This window comes from Chroicocephalus ridibundus, unplaced genomic scaffold (genome assembly GCF_963924245.1).
Source record: "Chroicocephalus ridibundus unplaced genomic scaffold, bChrRid1.1 SCAFFOLD_84, whole genome shotgun sequence".
In the NCBI taxonomy this organism is placed as follows: Eukaryota; Metazoa; Chordata; class Aves; order Charadriiformes; family Laridae; genus Chroicocephalus; species Chroicocephalus ridibundus.
Genome location: NW_026961297.1, coordinates 267380 through 290753, shown reverse-complemented (window position 1 = coordinate 290753; position 23374 = coordinate 267380). Strand labels below are relative to the sequence as shown.

Below are 23374 nucleotides of genomic sequence, written 5' to 3'. Positions count from 1 at the left end.
AGTGCCCTCAGCCCTGCTGCCCTTTGCAGAGGAGCTGCTCCTGGGCAGAGCTCTCTCTGCAGCGCTGCCCGCTTGCCACGAGCTCCCTCCATGCCAGGAGCCCAGCCCAGCTCAGACGCAGAGGACCAGCCCAAGACGTCACTTTCTCTGCCTCCTCGGGGCTCCCTGGAGGTGTCCCTGTGCCTCCAGGGGAACCTACTGGGAAAGAGACTGAAGTAATACTGTGTGGTCTCTCTTGCACCTCTGGAGAGACACTTCTTTCCAGCTGGGTAATTTCTCCTATCAGAGAGAGCTGCGCAGAGAAAGGTCTTGTTCCTTCTGGTATGAGACAGGAAACCTGGACAGTGCCAGATCTCCTTTGCCCTCACTGAGCGAAGGCAGTCGGCTTTGTCAATTGAGGCATCTCCTCCTTGGTTTGTAGTCCTGGGTGTGAAGTGGACTCAGCTCTCACTTCGGGCTGCCACAATCCCACAGGAGGGGGGATTCCTCTTGCCTCTGTTCAGGTGGGCACAAAATAGGCACCTGCTGCATGGGAGCTGCTGGTCTCAGCTCCCAGCATCATTCCTGGAGATGGAGGCCAGCAGTGAGCTCTTCAGACTCAAACACCTACTGACGTTTCAGGTCTCAGACGTGGTCAGGGATATGTGCCGGTAACTGCAAGATCTAACAGAGCAGTTCATAGAGACAGGGCAGTATCTGGTGCTGTCATCTTTGAGATTCATGAGGAATTCCTTTGGCCACCAGCACATGCCCACATTTTGGACAACTGAACTTTTCCCTACTCTTTCAATCCAGGGCATCCTACTGAGGTAGTCAGGGGACCAGATGTACTCATTGCCATTGACATCATCCATCTTCTCCATCAGCCGTGTATACTAGATCCCCACTGACTGTAACGGCAGATGTCTCATGGACATCCCCACATCACCTAACCTAATTCAGGGCAGCTACTCAATGGCCATGGACAGGCCTGTTGTGCTACAGGAGGTGCCAGGGCTCTCCAGCACAACTGCAGGTGGCCGGCAGGGACTGCACAGGAGCTACGGGAAAGGCATCGCCTTCAGAGTGGGTGCGAGACACACGCTCCAGATGCCATGACTAATAAATTCGGTTTCTGTTGACCAGTAACTGAATCCCACGAGGGCAATGAGGCAGCGTCTGACCCACCTCCATCCAGTCGATGCAGAGCAGTTCAGGAACAGGAAACACATCACACTGGGATCTCCACTCATTTGCCTATTTAGCAACACAAGGAAGTCTCCAGAATAATGACCCCAGGTCTTATTGGAGACATTAGTGACCCTGACACCACTGGAAGGTGAACACAGCAGCATGCATACTGTCCAGCAGGTCTCTGGGTCTCTTGGGACAACTTCTTTGCACAGGCACAAGGTAGGCCAACAAAGGTGTTGCTGAGTCCAGTCACTTCAGAGGGAATTCTGATCAGGGGTGTGACAATGTCAGCCTGGGCTGTAGCGACCATGAAGTACTGGGGTCTCAGCTCCCAAGGGGAGTGAGAAAAGACTGCAGCAGACTACAGATGCTGGGTCTCTAGAGGAGAAATGGGGGTGGCTTTAGGTAAGCTAGAGCTTCCCAAGTGTAGACCCTTGCAAGGCAAGGGTTCGAGGGCACCAAGAGGAGAGGCTGCTGCTTCAGGAACAGTTAAAGAAGAAACAAAGAGAATGAGTGGCCACTGCTGGAATTTAGTAACAGCAGGTGTAGATGAATCTGAGATTCTCTGTGTCCTTCTTGCCTTGGTCTCCTCCAGCAAGGTCTCCCAGGCCTTTGTGCCTTGAGGCAGGACTCTGGAGGGAAAAAAAACCGTGGTGAATTTGGTTAGAGTCAGGAGTTACTTGAGCAAACACAATCCTTACCCGTCTATGGGACTGGAGGGGTGGCATCCGAGGGAGCTGAGAGGGCAGGACGATGCCACAGTAAAGCCACTCTCCATCATCATTGAAAGGATCTGGAGTTTGCGGGAACTCCCTAACAACTGGCAGCACCCAAATGCTGCAGGCACTTTCTGCTGTGACCCTGCTTTGCGTAGAATGTTGGTCTATAGAAATCTTGCAAGGTCACTTCCAGCCTGAACGGAAGGTTCCCAGAACAGACCAATGTCTGCCACCCTGAGACCTGGAATCTGCACTCTGCTCTTCGTCCTCACTCCCTCGGGAGCTGAGACTCCACTCTTTCTTTGCTGCTAGAGCCAAGGCTGACAAGGATGACACAGGTTTTCTGACCCAGGTGAGCATCACATTGGTTGGCCCATCTGGCAGCTGTGCTAAAAAGCTGAGGCAAAGAGCCTCCAGACACCTAAAGGAGCATTTGCACCGTGCTCTCCTGGGAATGTCAGGGGGTGCTGGGCTGACTTTTGGCTGCCAGGTGCCCACCCAGCTTCACTCCCGCTCCCCCTCCTTCTCCACTCGCCTTGCTGTCTGCAGGGCTGTTTGTCTCCATGTGTCTCACTCCTCTCTCTTACGGTGACTGCACGCTGCTTTTTAGCCTTGCTTCAATATGCTATCACAGAGGTGCCACGAGAATTGCTTACTGGCTCAGCTTCGGGCAGTGGCATGTCCCTTTTGGAGCCAGCTGAAAGTGGCTCTCTCTCACATGGAGTCAGCTTTGATCCCTTTTCTCCTAAGCCACCTCTGCAGCCCCCTCACCCCTACCAAAACCTAGCCATGTCGACTCAATACACAGGGTCATTGATGTCCCCGGTAAGACGTTAAGTCGTTGGTGAGCCCAAGACTTCCTCAGGTTGGTTAAATAAGAGTTAGTCCCCTTCCTCTCCTTGATTATAGGTTCTTTGTGTCAGAGCAGAGATGTGCTGGACCTCAGTTGTGGCACCAGGGCCAAGCTCGTGTGTGTAACAACGCAAGCTGTTACCAAGTGCCCAAGTACCGTGCAGGCAAAAGGTTTGCGTCAGAGCATGCTGGGGGGGATGGCAGATGGCAATGTAAAGGGGAAACGAGGAGATCAATCCCTGCTCTCCTCAGGACGAGAGGGAAGCAGGGCTGGACTCTGCAGCCCCAGCAGGAGAGGGCTTTGCTGCCTGCGGGGTCTCTGCAGCCCCAGAGGGCCTGTGGTGCAGGTGAAGCTGATCTCCAGGAAGGACAAGGGGCTTTTGAAAGTGTCCTTGGCTATGGATATCCTGAGATACAGGAACACTGTGAAAATCATTGCTCTGTTCCTTGATTGCATCATCAAAGGGATGACTGAGGGACGTGGGAGAAGCACTCCCTGCATCTACTGGATTGAGATGGGACAGCACTTGCCTCACTGCAGTTGCTTGAAGGAAAGCACTGAACGCGTCAGAAGGTCTCTTGGGGTCTCTTACACGGCTGCTCTGAATGGGGATGATGTTCGCGCAAGTCCTGTGCTGTCCCTGCCGGCTGCACGCAGTTGTGCTGGAGAGCCCTGGCACCTCAGGCAGCTCCACAGGATGGAGTTAACCTTGAAATTGGGCAGCTGCCCTGACTTAGGTTGGGCATTGAGTGAGCAGGAACAGGCTTCATTGTCCTAAACGTGGTCATCTGCTGTCACTTCAGCTGTCCAAAGCAATGCCCCAAGAGCCTCCAAAATGAAGGCCCCAGATGCTGCCCTGTCCCTCTGAACGGCTCCATCAAAGTTTAGAGATACCTGCACATGCCTTGGGCCACCTCTGGCACTTCAAATGTGCACTGTGGTTTGCAGGGGTACAGGAGATTCCTCCCTTTCATTGCCTGGGTGTCCTGTCTCATAGGTGGAAAAGAGGAGGTCGTTCTTGGACCTAACTCTGCCTCTGATAGGGGAAATGATACTGCCAGAAGGAATGTCCCCCGCAACAGCTGAGGGAGGAAACATCAGTCATGACTTCAGCTTGTTTCACAGCAGGTTCCCCTGGAGCCTCAGGGACATCTTTGATGGAGCCACAGCGAGCCGAGAAAGTTCCACCTGATTCGGTCAGAAGTCCTTGTCTGCATTGCATGGAGGAGACTCAAGCATGCACATCATGTGCATGTGGGGAGAGGAACCTGAGTTGAGCACAAGTGCCACCAGCTATTCCCAGGGCGTCCACGAAGGCCTGTGGGACACACTCTGTCTGCAGGTAACTTGACTTTGAGAGGAACGTCCTCTGCGAAACCACCTGGATGCCACACTGGGATGTGCTTCTGTGAACCTTTTCCCGTTCATCGCAGGTGCCTCTGTGTGCTGCCTCACCCTCCCCTGTCCTTATGGCCCATCCCTTGTTTCACACAGTCTGAAAGCAGCGTGTCCACAGAGCATTTCGCCCGCGCAGTCCGAAAGGGTTCTGCAAGCAGGAGCGTCACTGCCCTCCAGAAGATGGCTTTTCTCACCCTTCACACAGAACAGAGCACGTCTAGGGACTAGGATGCACTCAGAAGCACAGACACCTCCGTGTTTCACCTCTCTGAACTTCCTTCCCAATTTCCTTAGGCACCTAAAAGAGAAACAAATGTTGTCACTCGAAGGCGTACCCACAAAGAGAGAGGGGACAGGAAGACCTAAAATTTTCCATGGAAAAAGGGGATTAGGACAATTTGTCATCATCAATGGCGTTTCCCCTAATGGGAATGGGCAACGTCCCCAACCTTCAGAAAAATCTTTTCCTCCTCCCTCCCATGACCTGCCCCATAATTGCAGTTGGGAACAGCCTCAGCATGGGGCTGCTGCTGGAAAACATGGAAACCTGCTACAGCTCCGCCACCCTGACATTCCTCCCTGAACTGGAAGGGTTGTCGCTAGAAGACAGCTGCACCTTGGCTGGGGGGATTTCTGTCATCTGCAGTAATCATTTCATTCTTGTCCCAGATACATTGGCTGGCCCTGATGTACTAGACCACTTTTGTGATTTTGCCCCAAGGCTGGAGCTCTCCTGCAGTGAAACCATGACACTAGTGCTCTCAGCTTTGAAAAACGTGCTTTTTAGATCCAGTCTTCCCCTTCCTGGTCACACTGGCATCTTGTGTGTGCATCAGAGCTTCCATGGCCACCGAATTAATTCGCATCAGGTGCTGGGATGCTTTACATGTGCCCTTATACAGCCCTGACCATATCAAGAATCCTTCAATACTCCTTCAGGAGTTTGTTTGATTTCCCATGGAGTATCAGGACCTATTAAAAAAAATATAAACGTACATATGTCCAATGCAGCAGTCTGCATCTCTGTTAGAAGCCTTGAAGCAGTGTCCGGGGGAGCAGGGCTTGAGGTGTGAGCATCCCGTGAGTTGACGGATCCCCTTTCCCAGCAGATGGGGTCAGGGCTTGGCTGTCCTGCTTGGTGACACACATCAAGGGCTTTCACAACCACATTCCACGTTTGATTTTCCACCTCGAAGCAGCACCTCTGACTTCCTGCTTCACCAGCCTCCAAGGACTCTCGGAAACTCTTGGAGGTTTGCTGCTGACTTTTACTTGTCTTGAGGCTTGTTCAGTCTTTCAGGATCTGCAGTTCAGGCACTTGGCACCAGAGGGCTCATTAACATGCAAAACGCCCTAACGAGTCAAGTCTCTGGGCATATTTTTCCTTAAAGTCTTCAATTCTCATGTGCTTAATTAGAGAAGTTTCAGGAACGTAATCAAAGTGAAATAATATGATTACTAAACAACAAGAAGAAAGGATTTCTTTTTTCTTTTTCCTACTTTATTTTTCTGCTTATACATGAATTGAAATCAGCGGTCTCTACGTGATACTGATCCTGAGCATCTCCTAATGCAGTCTGAATAGATATGAAAATCAAGACCCTTTGTGTTCCACAGCCTATGGCCAGCCTTCATCCCTGCCCCCAACCCAGCATTTCTCTCATCAGCCCCCTGGGACTTACAGCAGCCCTGTTCAAATCGGAGCTTCCTCCACTGAAGCTGCGTGGTTCAGCCCATTGGCACCAGTTCCCACCTGGGTTACTTGGAGAACGAGCAGCACACAGCCACAGAAGTGTTATAGTTGAATTTAAAATAAATCAAGTCCGAAATAGATTCAATAAATATTTATTGAGGTAGGAAGGCAAAAGCAGCGCTGGGCGGCCGGGGAGTTGCAGCTCCACCAAAGGCTCGCAAATTCAAGCAAGCTGAGCAGCTCTTTTTATCTTCACGGAGGTCGGGTTTCGACATCTTCGGTACGCCCCTCTGTAGCTTCTTGCTTGAGGTAGTTTAGATAAAATGTTGGTCACAGAATCAGCTTAAAACAATACATTCTGATAACATTGTGGTTAAGCTTTTTGTCAAACAGGAGTTCCCATGTGGGTGTGGCAAGATAACATTGTGGACATGTCTCTTCTGGTTAAACAGGGAGTTCTCAAGACTGCCACAATGGGTTCGTTCCTCTTGCTTAACTTGTTCGATCAGCAAATCACCTTTAGTTACTTATTACAATCCCCCCCTTTTTTTATTTATAAGTGATTTGCTGATCAAACCTAGACAATACCTCACAAGCTGCATCTAATTCAGGATTTTCGTTCGGTATAATTTTCATTTCCAGTTCTGATTGCTTCATCACCATTAGCTGCACTTTTTCTAACCTGCTTTCAACAAAGGTTACAAATTTATTAATGACACAGGGTCCAAAAGTCAGAGCCAATAGCAACATCATGAGGGGTCCCGCCAAAGTAGAAATTAAGGTAGTCAGCCATGGTGACTGATTAAACCAAGATTCATTTTCTAAAGTCATGGTAATCAATACCATTAATAGGATGCCAGCTTTCATTTCCCCACTGTTTAGTACCTCTCTGCCTTCCTCGTCTACTCCTTTGCAGAGAGCAACGGGATATCAAGATCTTCTCGGCAGCAGCAGATAGTCTTCAGGGGAATTTTGCTGTTATCCTGTCAATAATTTCCAAGGTCTAAAGAGTTAGTTATCTCTCAAATCTATTTCCACCTATGTGGTTGTTGTGCCCGTTTCCAGGCGAATCTTACAGCACACTGTCTTAAAACTCTATACCAGTCTGTTTCATGTACTTCCCAAAGTTCAGGTACTGACAGTTCCCACCCACAAAATAATTTATGAATTTCCACTGGATCCTTTGGTCCCCCGGCACGTATCAAATCATTGCGATATTTCATACAGTAGGGTTGTCTCTTAAATGAAACACAGGACCAATCTCTATTACAATTTAGACATCGGCAAACAACCCAACATAAATGTCCGGAAGTAGGGTGTTCTAAGCAGGGTATTCCCCAGAGATCTCCTATTCTGGGTGATTCGGGTATCTCTGTCTCTGTTTCGCAACAAAATGGAAAAACCTGGGGAGTTCCTGTTAGTTTGTATAATCCACCCCCCCCGTTTGGTCCGGTATCCTTTCTTTACTCCAAGGTGCAAAATATACCTTTCGTAGAGTATTTCCTGGTGGTATTTGGAACCATCGATATAAACTATCTCTTAGTTCCCTTCTGGAGTGGTTCATTTACCGGTCTCGCTTTTCCTTATCTTTACTCGAAGATCTCCTGGTTCCGACGTCACAGTCCACTTCTCTGGGAAGATAGGTCCCTTAATCCTACTAGCGTGAGTCCATCCTTTTTCTGCTGTCCGTACAGCCGTATCTGTGGTAAGTAAAACAACAAAGGGTCCTTCCCAATGGGGTGTTAGGGAGGTTTCTTTCCAGGTTTTGATTAGTACCTGGTCTCCGGGCTGGATTCGGTGTATGGAAATATCCAAGGGAGGTCTTTGTACTACCAAGCCCTTCTTTCTTAGTTCCTGTCTTCTTTTTGTAAGTTCTAAAATATATTCTGTTAAAAGTTTATCCTCGACTTTTGGGTGTTCCACTAATAACCCAAAGTCATAAGGCATTCCATACAACATTTCAAAGGGGGATATACCAGTATCTGTTCTTGGCTGAGTTCTAATGTAAAGCAAAGCCAATGGGAAACATTTAACCCAATTCATTTTTGTTTCCACCAGAAGTTTGGTTAGGTGTTTCTTTATCTCCCCATTCATTCTTTCTACTTTCCCAGAACTCTGTGGGTGCCAGGGAGTATGGTATTCCCATTTTGTACCGAACAATTCAGTTGTCTCTTTAATTACTTTGGATGTGAAATGTGGACCTCGGTCTGAGTCAATTACCACAACAGTCCCATATCTTGGAATAACTTCTTCCAAGAGAATCTTAATAACTGTCTTTGCAGTAGCTCTTACCACCGGAAAGGCTTCTACAAAGTGCGTAAGGTGATCAACCAAGACCAATAAATACTGATATCTCCCCACCTTTGGCAATTCGGTAAAATCCACCTGTATTTTCTCAAAGGGTCCTTTAGCCAATTCACGACCTCCTTGAACCTTTTCCCTAAGTTGTCGTTTATTCACTTTGTGACAGGTTAAACATCCCTCTAAAATCCTTTTAGCTAGACCGTATATTCCGACGCAGGCATAGTTTGTCTCAAACTGATCCACTAAAGCTTGAATTCCCCAATGAGTTTTATGGTGTAATTTATTCAGTATTCCCCAAGCTAATCCTTTTGGAAGAATTTCCCTGCCGTCTGGTAGCAGCCATTTATCACCATCTCTTTTTGCTCCAATTTGTTTTAGCTTATCCAATTCTTGGAGAGTGAAAGTTTTATCTAATTTTAGCCTTTCAGGTTCCTCTCTCAAGGTCTGAACCATTAATAATGCAGCCCGTTTTGCCTCCGCGTCGGCTAGATTGTTTCCTCTTACAGTATGGGTTAGTCCCTTCTGATGTCCTTTTACATGGACTATGGCTATCTTTAGTGGACCTCTTAATGCCTTTAAAACTTCTAAGATTAGCTTTTCATGGACTAATCCTTTTCCCTGGGTGTTAATTAAGCCTCTCTCTTCCCAAATTTTTCCAAAAGTATGTACCACCCCAAAGGTATACTTTGAATCTGTATAAATAGTTCCAACTTTATTTTCTAAGAGCTTTAATGCCCTTAGCATAGCATATAATTCACACGCTTGTGCGGACCAGGCTTTACTTAATGGTCCTGATTCTTTTATCTTAAAAGTATACCCATCCACAATAGCATATCCTGATTTCCGTTGTCCTTCAACCACTCGTGAGGAGCCGTCCACAAATAATTTTTCTCCTTCGTCTAATTCATCGTCTTTTAAGTCCTCCCTTATTTTAGTCTGCAAATTTATTAATTGGAGGCAGTCATGTGTCAAATCTTCTTTAGGTTCTCCGTATAAAAATTGGGCAGGATTCTGAATAGAAGTGGTTTCCATTTCTAGTCGAGGGGAGTTAATTAAAATTCCCTCATATTTTAGCAGTCGACCATCTGTAAGCCACTTATCAGCCCGTTGTTGCAATACTCCTCGAATGTTATGGGGGGTGTATACTTTTAGTTCACCTCCTAAGGTGACTTTTCCAACTTCTTCTTCTACTAATGCAGTGGCCACTATTGCTTGCAAGCAGGTGGGCCACCCACGGCTTACAGGATCCAGTATTTTAGAATAATATCCTACAGGCTTTCTCTGCCCTGCCCATCCTTGGGTCAGAACCCCATAAGCTGTCCCGTTATCTACATTGATAAAGAGTTGAAAGGGTTTACGGATATCGGGTAAACTGAGGACAGGTGCTTCTACCAGATCTCTTTTTATATTTTCCCAACGATTCTCATCTTCAGGGGACCATTTTACCAACCCGTTTTTAGTTAATTTTTCGTACAAGAATTTTACTTTACTGCTGTAATTTTCTATCCACTGTCGACAATACCCTAATAATCCCAATAACTGTCTTATCTGTCTTTTATTAGTGGGCGCTGTTAGAGACAAAATTCCTTTTACTCTTTCGGGATCTAATTTCTTGTGTCCCTTTATGAGCCAATGCCCCAAATATTTTACCTCTTCTTCAGTAAACTGTAATTTGGACTTAGAAACCTTTAATCCCTTGAGGCCTAAAATGTTCAATAATTTGATGCTCTCATTTCTGACTCCTTCTTGAGTTCTTCCAGCGATCAATAAATCATCCACGTATTGTATTAGAATTAGTCCCTGACTTAATTCATAAGATTCCAGTAACTGTTCCAGAGCTTGTCCAAACAAGTTCGGAGACTCTGTAAATCCCTCGGGCAAAACGGTCCACCGTAATTGTTGTTTTCTATGGGTCTTGGGGTTCTCCCACTCGAAAGCAAAATAGTCCCTACATTTTCCTTCTAAGGGACAAGCCCAAAAAGCATCTTTTAAATCTATAACACTATATCATTTATAATCTGGACTTAACTGATTAAGTATAGTGTGCGGGTTAGCCACCACAGGGAACCGGGTAATGGTTCGTTCATTTACGGCTCTCAGATCTTGTACTAAACGATAGGACCCATCCGGCTTCTTTACGGGCAATATGGGAGTATTGTGGGGAGACATACAGGGTTCCAAAAGCCCTTGGGCCAAAAGTCTCTCAATTACTGGCTGCAACCCTTCTCTCCCCTCTCTAGAGATGGGGTACTGTTTTATCCTAATTGGCTGGTCTGGGTCTTTTATGGAGACTGTGATCGGTTTGATATTTAATTTTCCCACCGACCCTGGGCTATACCAAGTTTCTGGATTAATCTTGGCTTCATCTTCTGCAGTTAATAAGCATAATCTTACTTTTAATTTCTCTTGCTCTACTTCCAAATTGATTCCTAATTCCACCATCAGGTCTCGTCCCAAGGTTATACTCAGCTTCTGGGACCAATAAAAATGTTCCCACTCCATATTTATTTGGGGCTTCTATTGTTACATTCCTTATCAGGGGCACCTTAAAAGGTTCCCCCTTTGCACCAATTACTTGGAGTTTATCCTTTGATTCAACACATCCAGATGGTAACTTTTGGACTGTTGATCTTTTGGCACCCGAGTCCACAAGGAACTCGAACACTTCGTGCTGAGGACCCAATTTCAATTTTATCAAGGGCTCGGTAACCTTAGGGGTCCCCAGCAAATAGAGCCCCTGACCCCCCTAATCTTCCTTAAAAATCTCCTCATCCTGCATTCTTTTCCGACAATTTCTCTGTAGATGTCCCTTCTTGCGACAATAAAAACATTCTATGTCCCGCAAACTAAATCTTCTTCTTCTCGGTTCTACTGGGCCCTTCCGGGGACTTTCTCCTCTCCTGCCCTGATTTTGTCCTTCCCTTACAGCTGCCATCAGGATTCTGGCTTGTTTCTTCTGATTTTCTTCCTCCCTTCTCACATACACCTTCTGAGCTTCTCGTAATAATTCATCTAACCCCCTTTCCTGCCAGTCTTCTATTTTCTCTAACTTTTTCCTTATATCTGTCCAAGATTTAGCTACAAATTGAGTTTTCAGCAGGGCTTGACCCACTTGGCTATCGGGGTCTAACCCAGAATATAGCTGTAAACTTTTTCTCAATCTTTCCAGCCATTCAGTGGGGGTTTCATCTTTCTTTTGTTGTTCATTAAAGGCCTTATTAATATTTTGCCCTCTGGGTACAGAATCTCTAATCCCCTGAATTATCATATCCCAGAGATCAATCATGTTATTTCTATGTGCGGGGTCTTGGTTGTCCCAATTGGGCCGCTGTAAGGGCCATTATACATCTCCGGCGGGACCATGCTGATGCCTCTGATCCCAGTGCCTCATGCCTGCTGTTCTGATCATTCCTCGTTCTTCGTTTGTGAACAAGATCTTTAAAATAGACTCCGTCTCGTCCCAAGTATAAATGTTAGGCCCGAGGAATTGATCAAAACGTTCTGCTACCCCTAATGGGTCCTCTAACAAGTGTCCCATTTCTTTCTTAAATTCCCTCACATCCCCGGAGCTGAGGGGTACAGATACAAATCCAACTCCGGGTTGTGGTCCCCCCATAGCAGTCTCCCTTAAGGGATACAACAAGTTTTCCTCCCTCCTTTCTCTAGTTTGACTTCTAGTTATTCTGTGATTAGAAGGAGGAGCCTCTTCCCCAGGTTCTGTGGGGGCTGTTGGAGGGAGATCTTGCTCAGGACCTTGCGGAGGGGGGACATAGGGTGGGGGAGACGCTGGAGGTTCATCTACATCCCACCTTTTCTTTTTATCATTTTTCTTTTCTTTTAATGGAAACAAATTAGCGGCCTGAGCCGTGTCCAGGATCCATAAAAAGGCGTATTCACTCTCCTCCTTATTAAATGGTCGTTTGTTGTTAACATATATGTTTAATTGTTGGCATATCCAGTCCTCTAAGGATCCATGAATTGGCCAATATAAATCTTTTCTTATCTGTTTTCTTCCCCATACCTCCATACAATAATAGACCAATTTCTCCTTGGACTTCCCTTTTCGAGAAGGGGAACTATCCCAATATCTAATCATTAGGCCTAACAGGCTATCTTGGGGTATATCGGGGAGCCCACCCCCACCCCGTATCTCCAGCATGGAACCAGAAGTCCTACTTTTCTTCTGTCCCATCTTCCGAAAGTGCCTTCTTTCACTCAAAATTCACTCACTTCCCTCCGTTCGTGGCCCATGCCCTCGCGGAAAATGGGAACCGCACTATTAGGAGGTCCGCACTCACTTCATCCGGTGGGCTACTAAGCCCAGTGGACGTCTCAGTCACTCGCACCCGGGTACCCAATCCCCGACCGAACGGAACCGCAATATACTTACTCCCTCCCGAGTCTTCGTCCGGATCTTCGTGCACAAAAATTACGGGGAACTGCAGTATCTCCTTTCTCTTTTCTTTTTGCTTTCCTATCTCAGTTCGGAAAATGCAGGTGAGCTAAGTCGGAATCTCCTCCGGGACCATCCGAAGATGGGGCGCCCTCCCAGAGTTGAATTCCGAGTCGGAATTGCCGTCTGAGGCTAAACCACGACAGCCCTTTTTGGCGCCCAACGTGGGGCTCGAAGGGTTGAGATAACGACAGAATCCAACTAGAACGTGGAAAACCGGATTTTTTGTATGCATTTATTTTATTAGGTAAATAGTCGCTGGTCATCATGTTGCTTGGTTTGTTCTCATGGCTGTGTTATGTGAATTCCTGTACGGTTTATGTACTTCCCGTGATGCTGTTTATCACCTCTGAGAGAAGGATGAGGATTATCATTCTGCTGTCCTGTGCGATATCTGTTTATGATATGATAACATCACTGTTCAGACAGCTATTCTGGGGTGTTTATGTGGTTTTGCTGTCCTGTCCGTACATTGGGCACCGTCTCTCAGAATTTATTAATAATTACACCCAGTCTGTGGGGGAAACAGGGCGTGGGGACAGTTTCCCCAGCTCTTTTGCCTCCCTTTTCTCCTTCGGGTCAGGTATGACAGCTTTTGAGAATTTTGAATATCCTTGGGACGCTCAAACCAGCATGTTCCTAGTGTTATGTCTCCTGAATACGTTCCAGGTCTTGTTTAGGGTTAAGCAACTATTTAAGACTACCACCCGGAGACCTGCTCCAAGGCTGGACAGTCAGGGGTGGCACGGCATGTGGGAGAGCATGGGCAGGTACCTAGAGAACTACTCACCTCCAGTGGTCTGGGACTTCACCCCTGAACAATTACAGGACCCTGACAGAGTGGTAGAATATCTGAAGGGAAAGTGCTGTGGCTATTCTGGAGAGGCACAACTCACCGCGCTGTGCTGGGCCCTGGCCAGTATCCACCAGGCACTGCTCAGTGGTACGCAGCACCCTCAGGGGGAAGAGATGGAGACCAGACTGGCAGACACTGCAGCTACTGCAACCCCTGCGACGGACACTGCGGCTACTGCAACCCCTGCGACGGACACTGCGGCTACTCGAACCCCCGTGGCAGCCACTGCCACTGAGCCAGCGAACCAACCCGTGCCAGTATCAGTTGCCCCCATACAGAAGAAGAATCACAGAATCACAGAATCTTAGCGGTTGGAAGGGACCTCTGAGATCATCGAGTCCAACCACCAAAAAAAAAAAAACAAAAAACAACAAAAAAAACCAAAACAAAAAAACCAACCAACCAAACAAAAAAAACCCCACACCAACACCCACCTACTAAACTCCACACCCACAACCCCACACACAACACCCCACCACAAACAATAATCTCGGGCACTAGAGCATGCCCTGAAGAGCCATGTCTACACGTTTCTTAAACACCTCTAGGGATGGTGACTCAACCACCTCCCTGGGCAGGCCGTTCCAGTGCCTGACCACTCTTTCAGTAAAGTAATTCTTCCTAATATCTAATCTAAACCTCCCCTGCCGCAGCTTCAGACCATTTCCCCTGGTCCTGTCATTATTCACCTGGGAGAAGAGGCCAACACCCACCTCTCTACACCCTCCTTTCAGGTAGTTGTAGAGGGCAATGAGGTCTCCCCTCAGCCTCCTCTTCTCCAAACTAAACATGCCCAGCTCCCTCAGCCTCTCCTCACAGGACTTGTTCTCCAGACCCCTCACCAGCCTGGTAGCTCTCCTCTGGACACGCTCCAGCACTTCAATGTCTTTCTTGTAGTGAGGGGCCCAAAACTGAACACAGTACTCGAGGTGAGGCCTCACCAGTGCCGAGTACAGAGGCACCATCACTTCCCTACTCCTGCTGGCCACGCTGTTCCTGATACGAGCCAGGATGCTATTGGCCTTCTTGGCCACCTGGGCACACTGCTGGCTCATGTTAAGCCGGCTGTCCACTAACACTCCCAGGTCCTTTTCAGCTGGGCAGCTTTCCAGCCACTCAGCCCCAAGCCTGTAGCGTTGCCCGGGGTTGTTGTGACCAAAATGCAGGACCCGGCACTTGGCCTTATTAAACCTCATCCCACTGGCCTTGGCCCATTGATCCAACCTGTCTAGATCCCTCTGTAAAGCCTTCCAACCGTCAAGCAGATCAACACTCCCACCTAGTTTGGTGTCATCCGCAAACTTACTGAGGGTGCATTCAATCCCCTTGTCTAGATCATCAATAAAGATATTGAACAAGACTGGCCCCAAAACTGAGCCCTGGGGGACACCACTGGTGACCGGCCGCCAACCAGATTTTGCTCCATTAATCACAACTCGCTGGACACGGCCATCCAGCCAGTTTTTTATCCAGCGGAGGGTACACTTGTCTATGCCATGATTCTCCAGTTTCTCCAGGAGAATGCCGTGGGGGACGGTGTCGAAGGCCTTACCAAAGTCCAGGTAGACAACATCCACAGCCTTCTCCACATCCAGAAGGCGGGTCACATGGTCATAGAAAGAGATCAAGTTGGTCAGGCAGGACCTCCCTTTCCTAAACCCCTGCTGGCTGGCCCTGATCCCTTGGCTGCCCTGCACTTGCCTTGAGAGCTCACTCAGGATGATCCTCTCCATGATCTTTCCCAGTACAGAGGTCAGGCTGACAGGCCTGTAGTTTCCAGGATCCTCCTTCCGACCCTTCTTGTAGATGGGCATCACATTGGCCACCCTCCAGTCATCCAGCACCTCTCCTGTTGACCAGGATTGTTGATAGATAATGGAGAGAGGCTTGGTGAGCTCTCCTGCCAGCTCCCTGAGAACCTTTGGGTGAATCCCGTCCGGCCCCATAGACTTATGCGTGTCCAGGTGCATAAGCAAATCATTAACTACTTCCTCCTGGATTACAGGGGGGTTGTCCTGTTCTCCATTCTTATCTTCCAGCCCAAGAAGCTGAACACCCTGGGGGTAGCTGGTCTGACTATTAAAGACAGAGGCAAAGAAGGCATTAAGTATCTCAGCCTTCTCCTCGTCCTTGGTTGCAAGGTTTCCCCCCGCATCCAGTAAGGGATGGACATTCTCTGTCACTCTCTTTTTGTTGATGTATTTATAGAAACTTTTTTGTTGTCCCTTATGTTAATTGCCAGGTTGAGTTCCAGCTGGGCTTTTGCCTTCCTGATTTTTTCTCTGTATGACCTAACACGATCTCTGTACTCCTCCTGAGTTGCCTGTCCCCTCTTCCAAAGGTGGTAAACCTGCCTTTTTTCTTTAAGTCCCATCAAGAGCTCTCTGTTCATCCAGGCCGGCCATTTTCCCCGCCCTTTAATTGTGTGCCTCATGGGGACAGCCTGCTCCTGGGCCTTTAGGATTTCCCTCTTGAAGAGCGTCCAGCCTTCCTGGGCTCCTTTGTCTCTCAGGACTACCTCCCACGGGACTCTCCCAACCAGGGTTCTGAACAGGCTAAAGTCTGCCCACCGGAAGTCCAAGATGGAGGTTTTGTTAACTCCCTTCCTTACCTCACTATGGATGGAAAACTTAACCATTTCATGGTCACTAAGCCCAAGACGGCCTCCGACCTTCACGTCCCTCACTAGCCCTTCTTTGTTCGTGAACAGTAGGTCTAGCAAGGCACCTCCCCTGGTAGGCTCACCTACCATTTGTGTCAGGAAGTTATCCTCCATACACTCGAGGAACCTCCTAGCCTGCCTGCTCTCTGCTGTGTTATATTTCCAGCAGATGTCTGGTAAGTTGAAGTCCCCAACTAGAACAAGGGCTGGCGTTTACGAGACTGCAGCCAGCCGCTTATAGAATACCTCATCAACCTGCTCATCCTGGTTGGGTGGTCTATAGCAGACTCCCAGCACAAAATCACCTCTCTTAGCCTTCCCTTTCACCCTTACCCATAAACACTCAACTTCTTCATCACTGGAGTCTATCTCGATAGAGTCAAACAACTCCCTAATGTACAGAGCCACACACCCCCCTCCTTCCCTGCCTATTCCTTCTGAAGAGCTTATAGCCACTCATTGCAGCATTCCAGTCATGACCATCATCCCACCACGTTTCCGTGATGGCGACTATGTCGTAGTTGTCCTGCCGCACAATGGCTTCTAGCTCATCCTGTTTGTTGCCCATGCTACGTGCATTAGCGTAGATGCACTTGACCTGGGCTACTGATTTCACCCCCATCTTTGGCCCTTGACACTCAGGTTCATTACCAGCGGGCCTGGTTTTATCCCCTTCCCCCTTAACTTTCGGCTTAAAGCTCTGTCCATGAGCTTTGTTAACTCTTAGCCTAGTACCCTTTTCCCCTTCTAGGAAAGGGTTTTCCCATTGTTCTCTAGCAGTAATTTCTAAATGTCTATCACCTTTCTCTGATGAAACGTCAGAGTGGGAGTCCTCACTAATGTGGTCTCCTTCAAACCGTGGCATGCTTTCTTTCCTCAGGTTTAATCTTGACAGGCCCAGTTATCTCCCCTTCCCCCCTCATATCTAGTTTAAAGACCGGTCAATGAGCCCTGCTAACTCCTGCCCCACAATTCTTTTCCCCCTCTGGGACAGCTGTGTCCCACCTGACAATGGCATGCCAGGTGTCTCATATAGCCACCTATGTTCGAAAAACCCAAAGCCCTGCCTGTAACACCAGTCCCAGAGCCACAAGTTGATCTGTTGCCTCTTCCTATCAATTTCTTTATTCACAGTTGCCACTGCAGGATAGAAGAGAAGACAACTTGTGTTCCTGACCCCTTGAGCTGCTGCCCTAAGGCTCTAAAATCTCTTTTAATTGAATTTGGACTCCTCCTACCCATTTCATCACTACCCACCTGAAATACTAACAGGGGGTAGTAATCAGTGGGGTTTACTAGGTCTGGGAGTTTGTTCGTCACATCCCTGACCCGTGCCCCAGGGAGGCAGCAGACTTCCCTGTGTAGCGGGTCAGGGCGGCATATTGGTCCCTCTGCCCCCCTCAGCAGAGAGTCACCCACAACTATGACCTTTCTCCTTTTCCTTTTGGAGCTAGTAGTGAAGTTGGGTCCGCTGTGACGTGTACTTTCTGTCTTCTCTAGTCTTGGTGTGCCATCCTCCTCTCCATCGGCCAGTTCCTCCTGCAGGACTCCATACCTGTTCTGCAGGGGTAACTGGGAAGCTGGGAGAGGTTGGGAGGGGACTTGCCTGCTTCCTCGAGCAGGGACCTGTTTCCATTCCCCCTCTTCTCCGAGATCCTCTCCTGTTGCTTGGTGAGAAGAGGGGAGAGGGTCCTCCGATTTACACAGGGCCTCAACCTGTTCCCCTGCTCTCAGGGAGTGGGCCCACCAGTCAATCTCTCTTTCACACTCCCTGATGCTCCTCAGCCTCTCCACTTCATCCTTCAGCTGGGCCACCAGGCTGAGCAGATCATTCACCTGTTCACATCTGACACAGGTGTTGTCTCCGCTACCCTCCATTGCCAGCGCCAGGCTCCGGCACTCTCTGCACCCAGAGGCCTGCACGCCCATGTGTTTGCGTGGGGCCTCGGTCTGGGTGCCCACAGCTTTCCTAAACATAGCCTTCGATCTGGTAGCAACCACAGCTGAGTCCCCAGGAGCGACTGACCTTACCACGTACGCCAGCAGAGGCACTGGGCCCGGCCGGTACACACACCAGCTCCGGTTGCTCCCTCTGTGCTCTGTGGGCAGGGACTAGTCCTCCCTGACGCCTTTAACCCCTGGAGGGCTCTGCCCAGGCTCGCTCAGCAGCACCGCCCCCCAGCTGACAGCCCCCAGGACAAGCAGAGGCCTTGTCCCGGCTTCAAAAAAAGCCCCAAAAAGAGCTTCTCGTCAGCCTTTTTCGCTACAGATCCCTTCCCCAGTGCAGTCTTACCTGCCCTGAAGCTGGTCTCCGTGGCAATGGCTGGTCTCCTTGAGCCTCGGCCCCGGGGCTGCAGCTCGAGGCTGGCCCTGGCTGGGGCTTCGCTGGGAAAAAACAGGCGGGGGTGACCCTGACACCCCGTGCGTGAACGTCGTTCCGCGATCTGGGAACATGTCCCTCTGCCCATCGCCACCATGGGGTGCAGAAAGCCCTGGCGTGGTCCTGAGCCATGTCTCAACAGATGAGTCTTTAACCAGCAGGCCTAAAAAGAGGGAAAATTGCCCAGAATTAAGCTGTGCTCAAGTTTTTGCAGGCAGTGAGATTTTTTGAGCTGCCTGGCGGTGCCGCTCCTGGGGAGCGCTCAAGACCCAGGGCGGCTGCCTGTACCTGCGAGCAGGCGGTGGAGTGTGCGCAGCGGGAGCCAGCGGTGGTTTGTGTGGCTGTTGGATGGGTTTGAGCTCTAAATGTGCCCATCCTAGTACACCTGGTTCCTGTCTCCTTACAGGTTGTATTTAGAGCTTAAGTGGTATTATTTTAAACAGCAAAACCAACAGCAAACAAACAAAAAACCGGCTGAGTGCTTCCTGCCCCCGCCCCGAGCTGGGCTTTTTCCCCACAGTCCTGGCCACTCTGCAGGGCGACGTTCATCACCAATTTTAGGCAGCAGGACTGAGCCCAGGGAAAGGCTTTTCCCGGCAGCGCATTCCTTGAGGCGCCTGGTAATTCCTTGAGGCTGACGGGGGGTGCTCAAGAAATGGAGTCAGTTGCCCGTGATTGCTATTTGTGGTCCCTCCTCATCGCTCTCTGTCTGGCTCCCTGCCCCCATCTTTTAATTCCTCCCTCTCTGTCTCTAGCCCATCGCTATTTTTTCCTTTCTCTTTCTTTCTCTGGCCGGCTCCCTGACCTTATGTTTTTCCTCCCTCCCTCTCTGCCATACAGCCTGTTTTTCTCTTTCTATATTTATCTTTCTCTCTCTGGCTCCCTGTCTCTCCTATAGCCCGTTGCTAGTTTTTTCTTTCTCTGCATCTCTCTCTCCCGCTCCCTGTCCTTCTCTATCGCTCTGTCCACCTTCCTGGCCTCATCTTCCTCGCTGTCCTGCAGCCCGTCCCCTTTGCCCTGGAGGCCGTCGCTGTTCTGTCCTTCTCCGCCTCCTCCTCCTGACCCTGTCCCCTGCCCTCCATCTCTTTCCCCCCCTCTCCCCCTGCTCCTCACCGGGATTTCTCCTCCCTCCACTCCCTGCCCAGCTCCCCCCTGCTCTCCCCGTTGTCCCTCTGTCCCTTCCCACCCCTCTCTGCCACTCTCTCCCTCTCCGCCCTCCTCCTCCCAGCTCCACCGGGGCTCCGGGGCCTGGCCCTGGGCCGGGGCAGCCCTGGGGAGGCGGCCGTGGTTCCTGCGGGGGTCAGAGGGCGGGAAGGGGCGCCCCGGGGCACGCTGGGAGCTGTAGTCCCAGCACGGGGCTCCCGACAGCCATCTTGTGTGAGGAGCTGCAGCCTCTGCTCCCGCCGTGGCCCGGTCGTGTAATTGCTGTGATTTTCGCTCTCTAGAGATCACACATGCTCTTATTTTTCTGACCACCAGTCTTGAATAACACACACAAAACCTACACTAAGCCCATCATGAATCAGCTAAAATTCTGAGTCGTAAATTGTAGCCCGATCCTTTAGCACCATCAGTGCTGCTCACCTTTCCTTTCTGAAGGGGGAGATTACTGACCTTAATGGTTTATGTCCCTTCAGCACTGACCTTTCAGCCGATGTCTGCTGAAATTTACAGAGACAGGCTTGCTATGGCTGGGTAACTATAGAACGAAATCATTACCTCAGCCTCGTTCCTCCTTCTTAGAGACCTGATTTATAGAAGGTTCCTGCATCAGCTGAAAAGGCAATGGATATCTTGGAATCTTCTTCAGAGAATCAAATGGCCTAAAGACAATCATAAATGAGCTGAAAAAGGCTACTGGTGGACCCACTCCCTGAGAGAGAGGGAACAGGGTGAGGCCCCACACAAGTCAGAGGACCCCCTCCCCTCTCGTCACCAGGCAATAGGAGGGGATGGCAGAGACGAGGGGGAATGGAAACAGGTCCCTGCTCGGGGAAGCGGGAGAATCCCCTCCCGGCCCATCCCACCTTCCCAGTTACCTTTGCAGAACAGGGGTTCTACTACGACGCTGGAGGGAGGGCAAGGACAAAGTGCTGTAAGCACCCCAGAGTGGCAGGAGCGTCTCCCACTGCCTCAGGCTTGGAGGTGGCGACAGCTTGCCTCGCGGCGCATACTCCTCCTCCTCGCCCAGGGAGGGGAAGATGAGTGCTGTGGCTTGCACCGCCTTCCACGGGCTTTGCCCGGAAGGGACACCAAGCGATGTGATCCTCAGCGTGGACGGCGTTGAATTCAACGCGCACAAGATGGTCCTCTCTAACTGCAGTGCGTACTTCGGGTGAGTGCTTGAAAGAGGAGGGGATGGGGCCAACCAGCGCTCCCTGCTCCGTGCCACACTGTGCCTGGCTGTATCTCCAGCGCTTCCCTCGGCACTCCAACTCTCCTCCGGCAGTTCCCCCTGCTCCTGCTCCCTGCCCAGGCACCCAAAGTCCTCCACAAGCTGGAAGTGGTGTCTGAGAAGGCCCAGCTAGGGTGCGGGGCTGGGAGCGTGGCCAGCCTGGCTGCTCTGCTGTCAGGCAGGAGGCTTTCCTTCCCCACACACGGCTACTCTCTGCTGTTCTTCTTGAAGCCAGGTGCCCACTCGCCCTGTGGCTCCTCTTGAAAACAAGCGCCCAGTAAAGCCTTCCTTCATCAAACTCCACGGCCTCCCAGCGTGCCTACTGCTAGTGCCCAAACGGGTGTGCAGGGATGGGGGCACAGGGGATAACGGGCTCAGGGTTTCCCACGGCAAGGCCGCTTTCTTCCCCAGCAGCACTCTCTTGGTTTTTCAGGGCTTTGTTCTCCAGCAACTGCAGCAGTGCCGACAGCAACGTCTATCAAATCCACGGCACTTCCTCTGGAACGATGGGGCTCCTCATCGAGTACGCCTACACCGGCACAGTGCCCCTCACGGAGGACAACGTTGAAAGTTTGCTCGTGGCGGCAGACGGGTTCAACGTCCTGGGCATCGTCAGCCTCTGCTGCCACTTCTTAAAAGCCCAGCTGTGCTCGGAAAACTGCATCGGCATCTGGAGATTCACCCACTACTGCTGCTGTGCTGACCTGCGAGAAGCAGCCCACGAGTTCATCCTGCGTCACTTGGAGGAGGTGACCAGGGTGTCCGCAGAGTTTCTGGAGCTCTCCTTCAATGACCTGCAACGCCTGCTGGAGAAGGGGGAGCTCCCTGTGAGAGAAGAGGCCATGCTGGAGGCTGTTCTCACCTGGGCTGCTCATGACCTGCCCAACAGGAGGCAGCACATTGTCTTCTTGCTGAGCAAGGAAGGCTGGAGGAGTGGACAGAAGGGATTTTTCTTCTTAAAATAAACTCCGTGTTTCTGACAGTCAAGACTTTGCTCATCACTTGTGAAGTCAGACCTTGGCAAGGGTAGGACGTTGTACTCCACGTTCCCCGCACTCACAGTCCCTCATCCAAATCGGCAAGTCCCATTTCTATCAGTTTCATAGGATTGAGATTGTCATCGGTGTCCCAGAAGGTCCTGTTGACCAGCTCCTGGAAGAGCTGGAAGTTTGCTTGCCTGCAACTCGGGGGCCTGACTTTACTCTTGCCGCGGAGACCAGCTTCAGGGATGGTAAGACTGAGCTGGGGAAGGGATCTGCAGCGAAAAGGGCCGACACAAAGCTCTTTTTGGGGCTTTTGGAAGCCGGCAAAAGCCCTCGGCCTGTGCTGAGGGCTGTCAGCTGGTGGGCGGGCTGCTGAGTGAGCCTGGGGGCAGAGACAGCCCCTCCCCCGATCGATCAAGCCACCAGGTTATAGGAAGCCTCCGGGAGGGCAGGGACTAGTCCTTGCCCAGAGCGAGCAACCAGTGCTCCCCCCAGCTGGCCGTCGAGTCACAAGGTCTCGCTTGTGTCTAGAGATCCAGCCGTGGTTGCTACCCGGTCGAAGGCGGCTGTTAAAAAAACTGTGGGCACCCAGACAGAGGCCCCGCGCAAACATGTGGGCATCCAGGCCTCTGGCTGCAAAGAGTGCCGGAGCCTGGCACTCGCCATGGAGGGCAGCGGAGACAACACCTGTGTCAGATGTGAACAGGTAAATGATCTGCTCATTCTGGTGGCTGAGCTGAAGGAAGAAGTGGAAAGGTTGAGGAGCATGAGAGAATGCGAGAGGGAGAGTGACTGGTGGACCCGCTCCCGGAGAGAAAGGGAACAGGGTGAGGCCCCACACAAGTCAGAGGACCCCCTCCCCTCTCGTCACCAGGCAATAGGAGGGGATGGCAGAGACGAGGGGGAATGGAAACAGGTCCCTGCTCGGGGAAGCAGGAGAATCCCCTCCCGGCCCCTCCCACCTTCCCAGTTACCTTTGCAGAACAGGCATGGAGTCCTGCAGGAGGAACTGGCTGTTGGAGAGGAGGATGAGACACCCAGGCCAGGAACGTCAGAAAGACCAAGTCGCCATGGACCCAGCATCACAGCTGGCTCCAAAAGGAAAAGCAGACGGGTCATTGTGGTGGGTGACTCTCTATTGAGGGGGGCGGAGGGGCCAATATGCCGTCCAGACCCACTTCACAGGGAAGTCTGCTGCCTCCCTGGGGCACGGGTCAGGGATGTGTTGGACAAACTTCCAGCCCTAGTAAACTCCTCTGACTACTACCCCCTCTTAGTATTTCAGGTGGGTAGTGATGAAGTGGGTAGGAGGAGCCCAAAATCGATTAAAAGAGATTTTAGACAGGGCTTTAAACTAGATATGAGGGGGGAAGGGGAGACAACTGGGCCTGTCAGGAATAAACCCAAGGGGGGCATGCCAGGGCTTGAAGGATGGTTGACTAGTGAGGACTTTCACTCTGACATTTCATTTGAGAGAAGGGACAGACATTTCGAAATCATGGAAG

General features: G+C 50.4%; 1 protein-coding gene across 1 annotated transcript; it reads left to right on the top strand.

Annotated features, from left to right (window-relative positions):
• Positions 1-1481: 1481 nt before the first annotated feature.
• LOC134509200 (kelch-like protein 10) lies at positions 1482-21851 on the top strand. The gene is made up of 3 exons (XM_063321679.1): positions 1482-1513; positions 20683-20826; positions 21320-21851. The coding sequence occupies exons 1-3, from the start codon at positions 1482-1484 to the stop codon at positions 21849-21851; spliced, it is 708 nt and encodes a 235-aa protein (XP_063177749.1).
• The last annotated feature ends 1523 nt before the right edge of the window (positions 21852-23374 follow it).